General features: G+C 40.9%; 1 protein-coding gene across 1 annotated transcript; it reads right to left on the bottom strand.

Moving 5' to 3' along the window:
- Nucleotides 1-11,565: 11,565 nt before the first annotated feature.
- On the bottom strand, nucleotides 11,566-16,428 carry LOC311491707 (uncharacterized protein; the record flags this gene model as incomplete). The annotated part of the gene is made up of 3 exons (XM_084549711.1): nucleotides 11,566-12,295; nucleotides 12,425-12,579; nucleotides 16,232-16,428. The coding sequence occupies 3 exons, from the start codon at nucleotides 16,426-16,428 to the stop codon at nucleotides 11,589-11,591; spliced, it is 1,059 nt and encodes a 352-aa protein (XP_084405837.1). The 3' UTR covers nucleotides 11,566-11,588.
- Nucleotides 16,429-17,400: the final 972 nt, after the last annotated feature.

Here is a 17,400-nt window from a genome sequence, read left to right as displayed (position 1 = left end):
AACCTCTTCACCTGCAGCATAAGACATGTAATGATCTTACTGACATTATCTTCATGGAGTAATCATAAGACAAGAAAAAAATACAATTCTACTCACTCTCTATCTCCAGCCTGGTCCCATTTCCAAACAGTATGTGTCCACATGAGGCAACAGCACAGTAGTAGATCCCACTATGAGACAGATTCAGATTCTTCATTTGCAGGTTGTAGACACAAGTGTGTGTTTGTGTGTTGCCTTTCTTCTCGCACTGGTCATTCCTGTCTCCATGAGTGTGAATGATCCTCGGATGAGTTTCTTCAGAGTCTTTGAACCAGTAAACACTGTGTTCTTCATCACAGCTCCCAGTGTGTACTGTACAGTTCAGAGTCACAGAGCCTCCTGGCTGGATGGTCTCAGATGAAGACTGATGAACTGAAGCTTTAATATCCAAACCTGAACCCTTTACACTGACTGTAATGCCTTCTGCAAATTCAATTTCAAATTCAGATATTACTGAAATTCTACGTGCGCAGTAATAAGTAGCTGAGTCTGAAATACGCAAATCTGAAATAATCAAATGGTTTGTACCATTTATAACTTTCAATTTGAAGCGTTGATTGTTCACAAATTCATCATAAGATATACCAGTGCTACCGTAGGTGTGGAAGGAAAAGATTCGCTTTGGTTTCTGTCCCAGAGTTTGCTTATACCAGTAAAATTTTGCAGACTCATAATTTCCATACATACATCGCAAAGTTGTAGTTTCACCAACATTTACTAATTTGAAACCACTCTTTGGATGAATAGATGAGGACTGATGTGTCTTCTGAGCTGAAGCAACCGGAGAGACAAAGCATAGACACAATTGATTTCATATTTCAGAAGATAATTATAGTATAGAAATGAGAAACGATTAGAAACAGTGTCACTGAGATAATACAAACCACAGTCACAAAAACACAACTCACCCTTTCCCCACAAGAACAAACATGTCAGGTAGAAAACAAACATTAGAGATGTCATCGTGTTCATATCGGGGACTCGAGTTGAAAGAATCTCGCTCTTGAGCTTCACGGACTCTTCAAAGACAAGACTTTGTTTGATTGGCCAGTCTGAAGTGAAACTGTACGTCCCATTAAGGTAACATGTTCACAACCACAGTGACAAGCTTGGTCTTTGGGCAAGGGGCAGGACTCAAGACTTGTTGAGAGATATTTGAAAAGTGTAGCTGCTCTTCAATCTGCCCTTAGATTTTAAATCAATAAAATATAAATGACCTCACATTCTCACCCATGTAACCCCTTACAGATGTCACTGATAGGTCATGTTCTAAATATTTGTTCAGCATTAGGTTTGTTTAATGCAGAAAATGCTCCAAAAAGGATTAAAATCACATCCAATTCTTGGTTCAGTTTCTGAGTTTGGTATTTATATTTTTTCAGTATAATAATTTATAGTTACAATCAGTAAGACTTTTGAGTACACTTGAATGAAGCAGTCAGTGTTCCTGCGGCACTGTGACTGATAGTTGATCTGTAAGCCAGCCCAATATATTTCAGCTGACAGCTCATTTGAGACATCCACTGGAAAATCCCATTCAAGGCAGCTTACCTAAGTTGCCTCGAGGGTCCCAGAACAGAACATCTGTGAATTGAAATAAATAAACAGGTCTTGACCAAAACACATTTTTTTAATCTTTTTTTCAAGTCATGAAAACCAGAGATCCTTGACAGAAAGCTTTGACTAGGTCTAGCTTAGCCTCTGCTCTAAAAACATGAAATGGCCACATTTACTACCCAAGGTGACACAAAGAGCTAAAAATGTTTAGTCGATTTCAATAAGCCATTCAAACTGGCCACTTGTGTGTCTCAAAGAGCAGAAAAGTATCAATCGTATTCAAATGCTGAACAGTTAGTAGTGACTTTGTGACGTTTCCTTCACAGCAGCACGTCTGAGTTTTGCCATTTCACAGTTTAACAGGCTAGGGGAAATGGCAGCTGTGGATTACAACGATATAACACAAAATAAAGGTGGTGATGTAATGATGTTATTTCATTCATATGGACATGGTACGTTTTTGTAATGTCTGACATGGAGCAGACCAATGTGCTGTGTAACATTTGTGAAGAATTTCTAAAAACTAAAAGTAGTGTCATGATAAACCTCCAGCAGCACCTGAACACAAATGTGTGTCTTTACAAGATTGTGATGCTCGCTCCTGATCCAACTCCGAAACCATGATTAAAAAGCCAGTTGTCCGCCCAGTGTCACCAAGTAGGACAAGAGAGGGCACTGGTGGAAAGAAATTGCAGAAGTGTTGGCTTTCATATAGGGAAAGACATATTACCCACTGAAATAGTGGACGAGGGTGAGATTGTAAAGATGCTGAAAGCCATAGATCACATGGATGAACCATTGAGGCAGCATTACCCCATAAGTACATCAAAACATCATTCCAGTGCAGTTGGAGACTTGTTGTTTTATTCAACAACAGCAAATCTCTGGACCAGAAGACCCATGCAGTCTGATGCTGATCTTATGTCATTCTACTGTGCACATGACAGTAACAGCAACATGTGTCCTGTGATGGGTTTATCCAACTTTCTTCTCTCTCCTCTTCTCTTTCACGGAAATAGGGCACTCGGGGGAACGAGAGCACACAGCCCGATTTGACTTGAGAGATGGCAGCATTCCAGCACTTCTCCCCTGCTCTACCTCTTTATTCCTGGATAACAAAGTCATCGTACAGAAGACTTCTCCAACCCACTCATGGTAAGTACTGTGCTAAATCATGAGGGATCGTAAGAACGAGTCGCCAACACCACTTTATTATAGTAGAAGAACGTTCACTTCAGTTGGTGCACAGCTGCATTAAAGCACACTGTGTTGAAGAGAATGTTCTGGAAACCTATTTGATCAAGAGAAATTCAAAATCTGAGCAAGCTGTTAGCAACAATATACCTTTATTTGTTTGTTCTCATCTCAACCGCATGTGAAGTCTTAGAATTGCATTTTCTAACCAGCATATTCATGCAAGGTCAGCTTCCCCACGCTAGCAAAAATCATATGTTGTTTGTCTATACACTTGTAGACACAATTAGCCGATATTATGATGCAGAGTTCCAGCCTCACACAACCACAGTTCATCACCTTTTGACTACAACCACATGGAGACAATAAAAGGAAACAGCTCTGGGTGTTTCGCTGTGTGTGGCGACTGTGATGCAGATTGTGTACTTATGTAGGTTGTAGGTCTTTTATTGTGAATTATTGTTGTGTTATTCCTAGATACTTTTCTGTCAAATAATCAGCCCAGGAACAGACATTACGTTCTTAGAGAAGCATGTTTAATACATTTATTGAAAAACAAGGTCTTACAGCTCAATACATTTAGCTGAAATAAAGGAAATAAAAATTTTGAGAAGTTGTATAATGCATTAAAAGCGAAAAGATTTTGTTTTCCCATTATCAAATTTCAAATACAAAGGGACAATTCTAGTATACTGATATTTTCTGGCAATGGTAGACTTCTGACTTTGTAAAATGTTCAAACTTTCACATTTCTTATAAGTTAAATTGCCAGAAAAAAAACAAACATGTCAGGATATACTTCTTTTTGGCATTGAAAGCAGCCAGAGAGACTTCTCCAGAGAGACTCATGTCCTTTTACTCAGAGACAAAGCTAAAATATGATAATTTTTATTGCCTAACACCAGAGTAGATGCATTTTTCCTCTGTGTCATCTCTTTGACTTCTTGATCGATTGGCCTTCTTCACCCTTAAAGCAGCGTAATGGAGGTTTTCTTCAGCGTGGTAACTCTGCTAATAAAATAGAAAACAGCAACTGACAATGTGGCATATACCTAAGAAGAAAAACCATTTCAGCAATAAGATTATTTTCAAAGTTATTTGGATACCTCTGGGTTTGTTGTGTATGAAGCGAAAAATCTTGCATGAGACTCTGAAACACAAAGAAAAGCTGTGTTTCTATAATGTTATCATTCAGTAATTACGTAATAAACAGTACGATTTACCTGTAGCTTGCTGGCTGTTTCTCTTGTATGTGTACAGTAAGACAGCCAGTAAAAGTGCCAGGGTAGTGGTGAATGCCAAAGCGCCACCCAAGAAATACACCAAGACAAGAGAAACATTTTCACCTGCAGCATAAGACATGTAATGACCTTATTGACATTATTTTCAAGGAGTAATCATAAGACAAGAAAAAACACAATTGTACTCACTCTCTAATAAGAGACTGGTCCCATTTCCAAACAGTATGTGTCCACATGAGGCAACAGCACAGTAGTAGATCCCATTATGAGACAGATTCAGATTCTTCATTTGCAGGTTGTAGACACAAGTGTGTGTTTGTGTGTTGCCTTTCTTCTCGCACTGATCATTCCTGTCTCCATGAGTGTAAATGATCCTCGGATGAGTTTCTTCAGAGTCTTTGAACCAGTAAACATTGTGTTCTTCATCACAGCTCCCAGTTTGTACTGTACAGTTCAGAGTCACAGTGCCTCCTGGCTGGATGGTCTCCGATGAAGACTGATGAACTGAAGCTTTAATATCCAAACCTGAACCCTTTACACTGACTGTAATGCCTTCTGCAAATTCAAATTCAAAAATTACTGAAATTCTACGTACGCAGTAATAAGTAGCTGAGTCTGAAATACGCAAATCTGAAATAGTCAAATGGTTTGTACCATTTTTAACTGTCAGTGTGAAGCGTGAATTGTTCACAAATTCATCATAAGATATACCACTGCTACCATAGGTGTGGAAGGAAAAAATTTGCTTTGGTTTCTGTCCCAAAGTTTGCTTATACCAGTAAAATTTTGCATACTCATCATTACTATACATACATCGCAAAGTTATAGTTTCACCAACATTTACTAATTTGAAACCACTCTTTGGATGGACAGATGAGGACTGATGTGTCTTCTGAGCTGAAGCAACTGGAGAGAGAAAACATAGCCTCAATTGATTTCATATTTTAGAAGATAAAGTATAGAAATGAGAAATGATTAGAAACAGTGTCACTAAGACAATACAAACCACAGTCGCAAAAACACAACTCACCCTTTCCCCACAAGAACAAAGATGTCAGGTAGAAAACAAACATTAGAGATGTCATCGTGTTCAAATCGGGGACTTGAGTTGAAAGAATCTTGCTCTTGAGCTTCACCGACTCTTCAAAGACAAGACTTTGTTTGATTGGCCAGTCTGAAGTGAAACTGTACGTTCCATTTAAGTAACATGTTCACGACCACAGTGACAAGCTTGGTATTTGGGCAAGGGGCCGGACTCAAGATTTGTTGAGAGATATTTGAAAAGTGCAGCTGCTCTTCAATCTGCCCTTAGATTTTAAATCATTAAAATATAAATGACCTCACATTCTAACCCATAACCCCTTACAGATGTCACTGATAGGTCATGTTCTACATATTTGTTGAGCATTAGGTTTGTTTAATGCAGAAAATGCTCCAAAAAGGATTACAATCACATCCAATTCATGGTTCAGTTACTGAGTTGGGTACTTATATTTTTTCAGTATAATAATTTACAGTTACAATTCGTAAGACTTTTCAAACAATTCTAGCCAAGACACTGGCCAGACGACTTAATGTATTTATGTGCAAGCTGATTCACCCAGACCAAACTGGGTTTATCCCACAAAGAAATTCCTTCCATAACTTTAGACGTCTTTTAAATATCATGCACTCTCCCAGATTTCCCCAAAAGGACCTTATTATCCTCAGTTTGGACGCTGAAAAAGCTTTCGACCGGGTCGAATGGGCATACTTATTCTCGGTCTTGCAGAAGTTCAACTGTGGTGATAAATTTGTGTCTTGGACTAAGCTCTTATACAATAGCCCCTGGGCCAGAATACTTACTAATAAAATTCTTTCTGATCCTTTCCGGCTGGGTAGGGGCACGAGGCAGGGCTGCCCACTTAGCCCTCTACTGTTCGCGTTAGCCATAGAGCCGCTGGCCGAGACTATTCGTTCGCATCCAGATGTACATGGTTACAATACAGAATACAGTAGTCCCTCGTTTATCGCGGGAGTTACGTTCTAAAAATAACCTGCAATAGGCGAAATCCGCGAAGTAGTCAGCTTTATTTTTTACAATGATTATAAATGTTTTAAGGTTGCAAAACCCCTTACTACACACTTTATACACTTTTCTCAATAACTTGCAAACATACCGCACTTCAGTCACACTGATCAAAGATACTGTATATGTAAATTTGGCAAGCTGAACGCATTCTGTACTGTACAAGAGACACCGTACGGAGGAAATTGATTGACAATGGTCTACAGTCCCTTAGCCAATCAGGACGCAAAAGACGACACGCGGGCTCTCCCTTAGCCAATCAGGACGCAGAAAACAATGCGCTGTAAAAAAAAAAAAAAAAAAAAAAAAGTATGCACAATTGCACTAAAAAAATCCGCGAAACTGCGAGGCCACAACAGGTGAACCGCGTTATAGCGAGGGACTACTGTACACCAACAATAAGATATCATTGTACGCGGACGACATTTTGTTATTTGTCACGCAGCCTAGGATTACAATTCCTTCAATTTTGAAAACATTTCAACTGTTTGGCAGTTTCTCGGGGTACAAGATTAACTGGGGCAAAAGCGAGTTACTTCCAGTACAAATTACAGATCAAGATTGGCTCAAACAGTTTCCTCTCAGAATAGCATCAGACAGTTTAACTTATTTGGGGATAGTAATTACCAAGAAGTATAATGATCTTTACAAGGCCAATTTCCCCACTCTGTTAAATAAGTTAGCAAACAATATACAATTTTGGAAAACACTCCCCATTTCTCTGCTGGGCAGAGTGAATGCTATTAAGATGATTTTTGTCCCTCAGCTACTTTATCTTTTTCAAAACCTACCTATTTACCTTGCCAAATCTTTTTTTTTATTAAATTGGACTCCATCATTCTCCCCTTTGTACGGAATTACAAGTCTCATAGAATAAAGAAAGACCATCTTTGTAAACACAGATCTAATGGGGGGCTGGCGCTGCCTAATTTTATTTTATATTACTGGGCCGCTGGGTTACGCTCTGTGGTATATTGGTTAGATGACAACCCAATACCCTTTGATGGGCCAGAGATGGAACGGGAAGACTGTCTACCCTATTCTATTAGAGCTGTTGTACTATCTCCCGTTCCAGTCAATAGATCTTGTTTTAAACATAACCCTGTAATTTATGCTTTAATTAAGATTTGGAAACACCAAAGGAATCATTTCAAACTTAAGGCAGTTTCATTTCTGCTACCTATAACTGCAAACTCCTCTTTCACTCCCTCAGCTCTGGATGAGGCCTTTTCCTCCTGGAAACGACTGGGGATTGGTATTGTTGGTAACCTATACATAGAAGGGACTTTCGCCTCTTTCCAGAAACTCCATGAAAGGTTGAATTTACAGAGGAATCAGTTTTTCAGATGTCTTCAGATTAGGAATTGTGTCAGAACACACCTCCCTAATTTTGAGAAGGCGAACCCAGACAAGATAGAGAGTTTATTTAATCTTTTCCCTAACCCACGCTACATAATCTCACAACTATATGAGATTTTGCAAAACATGTGCCTTCCCAAGATGGATAGGATAAAAGAAGAATGGGAAAGAGAGTTCGGAGCCCTGATACCTCCCAATGTGTGGGAGGAGAGTTTGGAGCACATCCATGAATGCTCTATTAACGTCCGACACTGTTTGATTCAATTTAAAATATTGCACAGACTTCATTACTCCAAAACGAAGCTGCTTAAAATATTTCCTGAAGTCTCTCCTTTGTGTGAGAAATGTGAGTCCATGGAGGCTACCCCATCTCATAGTTTCGCTCTCTGCCCCAAACTTCAAAACTATTGGCATGAAATATTTGATTTCTTCTCGTTGATTTTGGGGATTCAATTAGACCCAGATCTTATTTTAATAATTCTGGGAACATCTGAGGGGCTAAGGAAGCTAAATAGTGCACAACAGCAACTTCTGGCATATGGCCTTATAACGGCAACAAAACTGATCCTACTCAATTGGAAGAAGAAAGAGGTCCCCTCATTTAAACACTGGTTGACTGATTTGACAGACACTTTACATTAGGAGAGGATTCGATTTATTCTGAAACATAAGTTAAGGGACTTTGATAAAATCTGGCAACCTTTGGTCTCTCATCTTGAAAGACAATCTGATTGAGTCCTTGGTTGGATGCACACCTGGGGTGTGTGTGTGTGTGTGTGTGTGTGTGTGTTTGTTTTTGTCCTGTCCATTTTCTATTAGCTGCTTTGTTGATGTTTACTTGCTATTCATTTTTGTCATTAGTCCTTTTTGTCAGGGATTACTTTTCTCATCTTCTGTAAAAAACATGGAAACATAATTGTCGACTCTTAATTTCTCTGTTATGTGATCAGTTTCCTAATAAACATATTTGAAACAACAATCAGTAAGACTTTTGAGTACAATTGAATGAAGTATTCAGTGTTCTTGTGGGATTGTGATTGGTATTGAGTTTTGCATTTTTTGAGACAGGCCACAAAGTCAAGCTCTGTTTACAATCCCAGCTACATCAGCTGATAGTTGATCTATAAGCCAGCCCAAACAATTCAGCTGACAGCTCATTTGAGACATCCACTGGAAAATTCGATTTAGGGCAGCTTACCTAAGTTGCCTAGAGGGTCCCAGAACAGAACAACTGTGAATTGAAATAAATAAAGAGGTCTTGACCAAAACACTTTTTTTTTTAATCTTTTTTTTTTCAAATCATGAAAACAAGAGATCCGTGACAAAATGTTTTAACTAGGTGTAGCTTAGCCTCTGCTGTAAAAACAGGAAAATGGCCACATTTACTACCCACGGTGACGCAAAGAGCTATAAATGTTTAGTCGCTTCCAATAAGCCATTCAAACTGGCCATTTGTGTGTCTCAAAGAGCAGAAAAGGATCAATCGTTTTCAAATGCTGGACAGTTAGAAGTGAGATTGTGAAGTTTTCTTTGAGTCTCCAACACATCTGAGTTTTGCCAGTTCACAGTTTAACAGGCTAGGGGAACTGGCAGTTGTGGAATACAACGATATAACACAAAATAAAGGTGGTGATGTAATGATGTTATTTCAGTCATATGGAAATGGTACGTTTTGTAATGTCTGACATGGAGCAGACCAGTGTGCTGTGTAACATTTGTGAAGAGTTTCCAAAAACTAAAAGTAGTGTCATGATAAACCTCCAGCAGCACCTGACTACAAATGTGTGTCTTTACAAGATTGTGAGGCCAGCTCCTGATCCAACTCCAAAACCACAATTAAAAAGCCAGTTGTCAGCCCAGTGTCACCAAGTAGGACAAGACAGGACACTGGTGGAAAGAAATTGCAGAAGTGTTGGCTTTCATATCAGGAAAGACATATTACCCACTGAAATAGTGGACGAGGGTGAGATTGTAAAGATGTTGAAAGCCATAGATCACATGGATGAACCATTGAGGCAGCATTACCCCATTAGTACATCAATACATCATTCCAGTGCAGTTGGAGACTCGCTGTTTTATTCGGCAACAGCAAATCTCTGGACCAGAAGACCCATGCAGTCTGATGCTGATCTTTTGTCATTCTACTGTGCACATAACAGTAACAGCAACATGTCTCTTGTGATGGGTTTATCCAACTTTCTTCTCTCTCCGCTTCTCTTTTACGGAAATAGGGCACTCGGGGGAACGAGAGCACGCAGCCCGATTTGACGAGAGATGGCAGCATTCCAGCACTTCTCCCCTGCTCTACCTCTTCTTTACTCCTGGATAACAAAGTCATCCCACAGAAGACTTCTCCAACCCACTCATGGTAAGTAGTGTGTTAAATCATAAGGGATCGTAACAACTAGTCGCCAGCATCACTTTATTATAGTAGAAGAACGTTCACTTCAGTTGGTGCACAGCTGCATTAAAACACACCGTGTTGAAGAGAATGTTCTGGAAACCTATTTGATCAAGAGAAATTCAAAATCTGAGCAAGCTGTTAGCAACATTATAGCTTTATTTGTTTGTTCTCATCCAAACCACATGTGAAGTCTTAGATTTACATTTTCTAACCAGCATATTCATGCAAGGTCAGCTGCACCACGCTAGCAAGAATCAAGTGTGTCAGTACACTTGTAGACACAGTTAACAGATGTTATGATGCAGAGTACCAGCCTCACACAATCACAGTTTATCACCTTTTGACTACAACCACACGGAGACGATAAAAGGAAACAGCTCTGTGTGTGTTGCTGTGTGTGGCGACTGTGATACAGATTGTGTACTTATGTATGTGGTAGGTCTTTCATTATGAATTATTTTTGTTCCTGGATAATTTTCTTACAAATAATCAGCCCAGGAACATACATTACGTTCTTAGAGAAGCATGTTTAATACATTTATTGAAAGACAAGCTCAATACATTTAGCTGAAATAAAGGAAATAAAATTTTTGAGAAGTTGTATTATACATTAAAATTTTTTTTTTTTTTTTTCCCATGATCAAATTTCAACTGCAAAGGAACAGTTCTACTATACTGTTATTTTCTGGCAGTGGTACACTTCTGACTTTGTAAAAATTTCAAACTTTCACATTTCTTCTTAGTTAAATTGCCTGAAAAACAAAACGTGTCAGGACATACTTCTTCTTGACATTGAAAGCAGCCAGACAGATTTTTATTTTTATTTAGTTTATAGCAGCTATTCACATTTTAAGTGAAATTACTCGCAAAGTAGAACTACTCATGTCCTTTTACTCTGATGCACAGCTAAAACATGTTCATTTTTATTGCCTAACACCAGAGTAGATGCATGTTGCCATTGTATCATCTCTTTGACTTCTTGATCGATTGGCCTTCTTCACCCTTAAAGCGGCATAATGTAGGTTTTCTTCAGCCTGGCAACTCTGCTGATGAAACAGAAAACAACAACTGACAATGTGGCATATACCTAAGGAGAAACTGTTGTAGCAATAAGATTACTTTGAAAGTTATTTGGATACCTCTGAGTTCGTTGTGTATGAAGCTGAAAATCCTGCATGAGACTCTGAAACACAAAGAAAAGCTGTGTTTCTATAATGTTCAAATTCAGGAATTACGCAATAAACAGTACGATTTACCTGTAGCTTGCTGGCTGTTTCTCTTGTATGTGTACAGTAAGGCAGCCAGTAAAAGTGTCAGGATAGTGGTGAATGCCAAAGCGCCACCCAAGAAATACACCAAGACAATAGAAACCTCCTCACCTGCAGCATGACATGGACATGTAACGACATTAGCGATATTATCTTTGTCGAATAATTCAATTCAATTCGATTCAATTCAGTTCAGTTCAATTCAATTTTATTTATATAGTGTCAATAACAATACAAATCGTCTCAAGACGCTTCACAAAACCCAGCCTGAAACCCCCAGAGAAAGCCTGAAGGCGACGGTGGCAAGGAAAAACTGCCTTTTAGTGGGGAGAAACCTTGAGCAGAACCCAGCTCATATGGAGGGACCCATCTGCCTAAGGCCAGCCGGGTAGAGACAGAAGAAAATCATAACTAATAAAATAATCATAACTGTTAATCAGATAAGAAGACATACAATTCTACTCACTCTTTAACTCCAGCCTGGTCCCATTTCCAAACAGTACGTGTCCACATGAAGCAACAGCACAGTAGTAGATCCCATTATGAGACAGATTCAGGTTCTCCATCAGCAGGTTGTAGACACAGGTGTGTGTTTGTGTGTTGTTTTTCCTCGCACACACTTCATTCCTGTCTCCATGAGTGTAAATGAGTCCTGGATGAGAATCTTCAGAGTCTTTGAACCAGTAAACACTGTGTCCTTCATCACAGGTCCCCGTTTGTACTGTACAGTTCAGAGTCACAGAGCCTCCTAGCAGGATAGTCTCAGATGAAGACTGATGAACTGCAGTGTTATTATTTACACTGACTGTAATGCCTTCTGCAAATTCAGATATTACTGAAATTCTACGTGCGCAGTAATAAGTAGCTGAGTCTGAAATACGCAAATCTGAAATATACAAGTGGTTTTTACCATTTTCTGTTTCCAGTGTGAAGCGTGCATTGTTCACAAATTCATCATAAAATGTCCCAGTGCTATCATGGATGTAGAAAGTAGAAATGAGCTTTGGTTTCTGTCCCAATGTGTGCTTATACCAGTAAAACCATGCGTTCTCTTTACTTCCATTATAGAAACATTGCAAAGTTATACTTTCACCAACATTTACTGATTTGAAACCACTCTCTTGATGAACAGATGAGGACTGATGTGTCTTCTGAGCTGAAGCGACTGCAGAGAGAAAGCAAATACACAACTGATTTCATGTTTTAGAAGATAAATTACAGTATAGAAATGAGAAACGATTAGAAACCGTGTCACTGAGAAAATACAAACCACAGTCACAAAAACACATCTCACCCTTTCCCCACAAGAACGAACATGTCAGGTAGAAAACAAACGTTAGAGATGTCATCGTGTTCAAATCGGGGGTTTGAGTGAAAAGAATCACGCTTTTGAGCTTCACCGACTCTTCAAAGACAAGACTTTGTTTGATTGGCCAGTCTGAAGTGAAACTGTACGTCCCAATAAGGTAACATGTTCACAACCACAGTGACAAGCTTGGTATTTGGGCAAGGGGCAGGACTTGTTGAGAGACATTTGAAAAACATAGTAGCTCTTTAAGCTGACTTTAACTAACTCCTTGACCGTTTCTTAAGATATAAATGACCTCACATTCTCACCCGTGTAAGCCCTTACAGATATCTCTGATATGTCATGTTCCACATTTTTGTTCAGCAATTGGTTTCTTTAAAGTGCAGAAAATGCTACCTAAAGTATTATAATTACATCCAATACATGCCTCAGTGATCGTTTCTCTGCAGTGTAATTTATCAGTGGATGTTCCTGCCTTATTGTAACTGGCATTGAGCTTAGCGATAGTTCAGACAGGTCAGCTGACAGCTCATGTGAAGCATCCATTGGTTAGTCCATATTACCCTGGGTCAATATCTGGTGAAGTGATACTGTACCCTAGAGAAGCTGTTCACAAAAACCTACAAATGGGCATTTGCTTCCCAAAAGCCATTGGATGTGCTACATCTACAAACACACAGTCTGGATTACGGAATAATGATCATCAGGTAGACCTGGCTGAATCATAACATCCCAGACGCTGCTATAGAGTTAGCAGGATGCAACGCTTTCAGAATGAACAGGACCGCTAACTCCGGTAAGGGCAGAGGTGGTGGACTGTATATACACTGTATATACACAAACAACATCTGGTGTACTATCACAGTTAAGGGCAGTTACTGTTCTCCGGACATTGAATACAGTGCAGACCCTTCTACTTGACTCTGGAATTTACGTCAGTGAACATCGCTGCTGTATACTGTATGTAACACCACAAGGACTTGTCACATCAGCCACACATCGTGATTGTGGCAGGAGACTTTAACCATGCCAACCTGAAGTCCGTCTTGCCCAAATTAAACAAATACGTACATTTCCCGACAAGAGAAAGTAAAACTCTGGATCAAGTCTACTGTAACATCTGACATGCTTTCAAAGCCAGACTACTGCCCCACCTGGGAAGCTCAGATCATCAGTATCTGTCCCTAATCCCAGCATACAAACCACTCAGCTGTAAACAGAAACCATCAACCAAGACAGTCAGAATAAGGACTGAGAAGGCCTCCTCAACCCTGCAGGACTGGGGAATATTTGCTGAGGGGACAGACCTGGAAGGACACACAACAGCTGTTCTGTCCTACATAAACTTTTGCTCTGAGAATGTCTCAACAACCAAAACTGTTAAAGTGTTTGCCAATCAAAAAACATGGTTCAATGGCAAGGTGAGGATCCTACTCAAACGGCAGGATTCTGCATTTAAAACTGGGGACTCTCAGGCCTACACAGATGCTCAGAGGAGTCTTAGGAGGGGCATCAGTGAGGTAAAGCGCAGATACAAACTGTATTGAGGATCACTTCAATAGCAACAGCTCCAGGTCAATGTGACAGGGGATAAAGACACTCACTGGCTACAGAGAGAGCCACATGGACACAGACACCATGGACCACACCCTCCTAGACACCCTCAACACCTTATTTGCACGATTTGATCATGAGATCAGTGCAGACATCACTTCCCCCACACCACAACAAAAGGACTGTCCCCTACAGCTGCAGCAACACCAGGTCAGAGTCGTCCTATATAGAGTCAACATGAGGAAAGTGGCTGGCCCTGATGGTGTCAATGGAAATATCCTTAAGTCATGTGCGGACCAACTATCAGAGGTATTTACCACCATTTTCAACTTCTCAGTCTGCTGTCCCAACCTGCTTTGTCAGCCACCATAATCCCAGTACCGACAAAGAGCACAGTGAACTGTCTAAGTGACTACTAAAATCCCTGCTGACTTAGACCAACACCAATTTGCATAGGGGCAAAGAGGTCGACAGACGATGCAGTCATCACAGCTTTCAACACAGCTCTTTCGCACCTAGATAAGGATAACATCTATGTCAGGAGGCTATAGATTTTGTGCTTTCAATACAGTCATCCCCCACAAACTGGTTCAAAAACTGAGCAACTTGGGCTTAGGCAGTCCACTGTGCCGCTGGATTCTGGACTTCCTAAGCAATAGATCCCAGAACATCAGAATGAGTGACACAACATCATCCACCCTCATCCTCAACACCGTCACCCCCAGGGCTGTGTCCTTAGCCCTCTTCTGTAGTCACCATTCACCCATGACTGTGCCCCCATTCACACCACCAACACAAATTTGCTGACGACACCACCATTGTAGGATTGATATCCAAGAATAACGAATCAGCCTACAGAGAAGAGGTTCAGCATCTTGTGCAGTGGTGTGGTGACAATAGCCTGAACTTAAACACCTCTAAGACCAAGGAACTTATAGTGGACTTTAGGAAATCCAAGCACACTCTGCAGTCTGCTCTCTGTATACAGGGAGCGAGGTTCAGAGGGTGGATAGCTTTAAATTCCTTGGTGTCCATATCTCTGTTGATCTCACCTGGGCTTCACATGCATACTATTTGCACTACTGTTTAAGTGTTTACCGTTTTAAAATGCTCTGCTCACTGTACCATTACACTCTGGATAGGTCGCCAGTCTATTGTAGGGCTAACATGGAGAGACAGACAACCATTCGCACTTGGAATGCAATTTAGAATCACCAGTTAACCTCACAAGCATGTCTTTGGACAGTGGGAGGAAGCCAGAGTACCTGGAGAGAGTTGAGAAAACCTTTATTAGTCCCGCAATGGGGAAATTGCAATAGTGGGGGGAGGAAAAGGGGAAGAAAAACAAGAGGAGAGGGGAGGATAATAAAAAAAAAAAAAGCAGCTCCCAGACTACACTCATCAGGGGGAGTACAGTGTGGGACCGGGAAAAAAACCTCGGCAACATAAGCACATATGAGCACACTTTACAACATAAGAACTCAAAAACAACTTGCACCGGGGAGGGGGGACAGGGGGGTGGAGGTGTTCCAGCGCAGACAGGCATCCGCGGCTGCGACCAGTTTCGGCGGCGCCTTCGGACCCCGCCTGTCGCACTGGGGGCTGAAAGCGGCGAAGGCGTGGGATTGGGGGTTGGGGAGGTGTATTGCATATGTGCATGTGTGTAAGTGTCCGTGGGTGCGTGTGTGTACATAAGCCTGGAGAGTCGCTTCATCTAGCCTCCCAATCAGTGCCTCAGTTCGCAGGATGTCATTGCGATAACACAGCAGGTTGCCATGGAGACGTCCCTGATTGAGTCCCAGATGGAGTCAACCATCAACAGGTGTCCATGAAGGAAGGGAGGGAGGAATAGGACAGAGCGTCTCACTGCAGCGATCTCCTGGGGGGGTTGCTCCAGCAGCGGCCTCGGCCAAGGCCGCTGCTGCTCAGGGGCCGGAATGCAGATAAGATTCTGATTGTTTGGGTTAGGGTGAGTAGTCGCATTTCAAAAGACACAACTTACTCTGTTTGTCCATTTTGGTCTTCAAATCCATTCATTCGCCTTTGCAAAGCCGAAAATTTCTCCAAGATGTATTCCATGTTGCGGTTAATGACCACAGTCTGAGCACAAACAGCTCTGTCCAAGATGTTATCCATGTTGTGATTTATAACCACAGTCAGTGCGCTGATAGCTCTTTCCAAGGTGTTATCCATGTTGCGGTTTATACCCACAGTCTGAGCGCTAACAGCTCTGCTCACTCCATAATCATGTCGGGCAGCTTCATGGGGCTTTGGACTGCTGACACCGTCTTCCTAATTTTCTGATACACCAGGGCAATGCCAAATCCAATCAGCAGAAAGCCTGTTATCATGGTTCCGAATATGTAAAGATCCTCAATGTCCTCGACGGAAAGAGTCGCCAGGCACACGACCCTCCACTTCTCCCAGGAGTCCATCATGTATCCAGCGGCAAATGTTCCGTCAGGGCAGACAGGTTCCCCCGAACCCAAGCTTCTCGTCGAGAAGATTCTGTCAATTGTGTTGAGAGACCAGTTGACCAATTCCATGATTTTAAATTTGGAGAGCAATGCGGAGAGAGGCTCCCAAAGTTTGAGACAAGACAGGACGAGACATGAAAAGCAAAGCAGGGAAGATAAGGGAGAGGAGAGAGAGAGAGATGCGTCCGCCTTCGTTGAGTGCTGGAGAAAGAGCAGAACCCACACAGACACAGGAAGAATATGCAAACTCCACACTGAAAGGCCCCAGTTGGCTTGGATTCGACCTGGAACCTTCAGCCACCACGCTACATAAAACAGAAACAAGTCAAGACAAAAACAAGTCAAGCAAGTTTCTGATGGGTTACCCACGGAGTTTCCTATTTAAACCTCTAAGTTCCCACCTTTCTCCTTGAATAGAACTGAAGAAGCTACTCGGATGAGTGGTGAAACGTCTTCTCAAAAAAACTCTACAAGTCCAGCTGCCTTTTTTGAATGCTTTTTGGATATACCATGGCCTGGATGACTGAGAACCTTCACAGACAGTTAAAGACAGTTAGTTTTTCCACCAGGGCTGGGTATCGTCTGTGATTTCGTGAACCGAATCGATTCCGATCCACAATCAAATTCATTTGGAGATATTTTAGTTTGGAACAATTTTACTTAAAACTAAACTACTTCCAGAACACTGCAATATTTCTAATGAGAGGATGCAGGGAACATGTATTTAAAATTAAGATCAATATAAATCAGAAAAAGCCCTAATCTGTACTTGACTGCTTGACAGTTAGAATAAACCTTTAAACCCCGATCTTAAGTAATGCCTTGAATTACCACACTTAAGCACAATGAGAAAAATATTTAATAGTGGGCTATTAAACATACACAGGACTAAAGTTTTAGAACAAAGATGCAATTTATTATAACAGTTAT

This window comes from Chelon labrosus (genome assembly GCF_963514085.1).
Source record: "Chelon labrosus genome assembly, chromosome: 1".
In the NCBI taxonomy this organism is placed as follows: domain Eukaryota; kingdom Metazoa; phylum Chordata; class Actinopteri; order Mugiliformes; family Mugilidae; genus Chelon; species Chelon labrosus.
The sequence above is the reverse complement of the archived record's forward strand: the minus strand, read 5'-3'. Positions and strand labels throughout refer to the sequence as shown.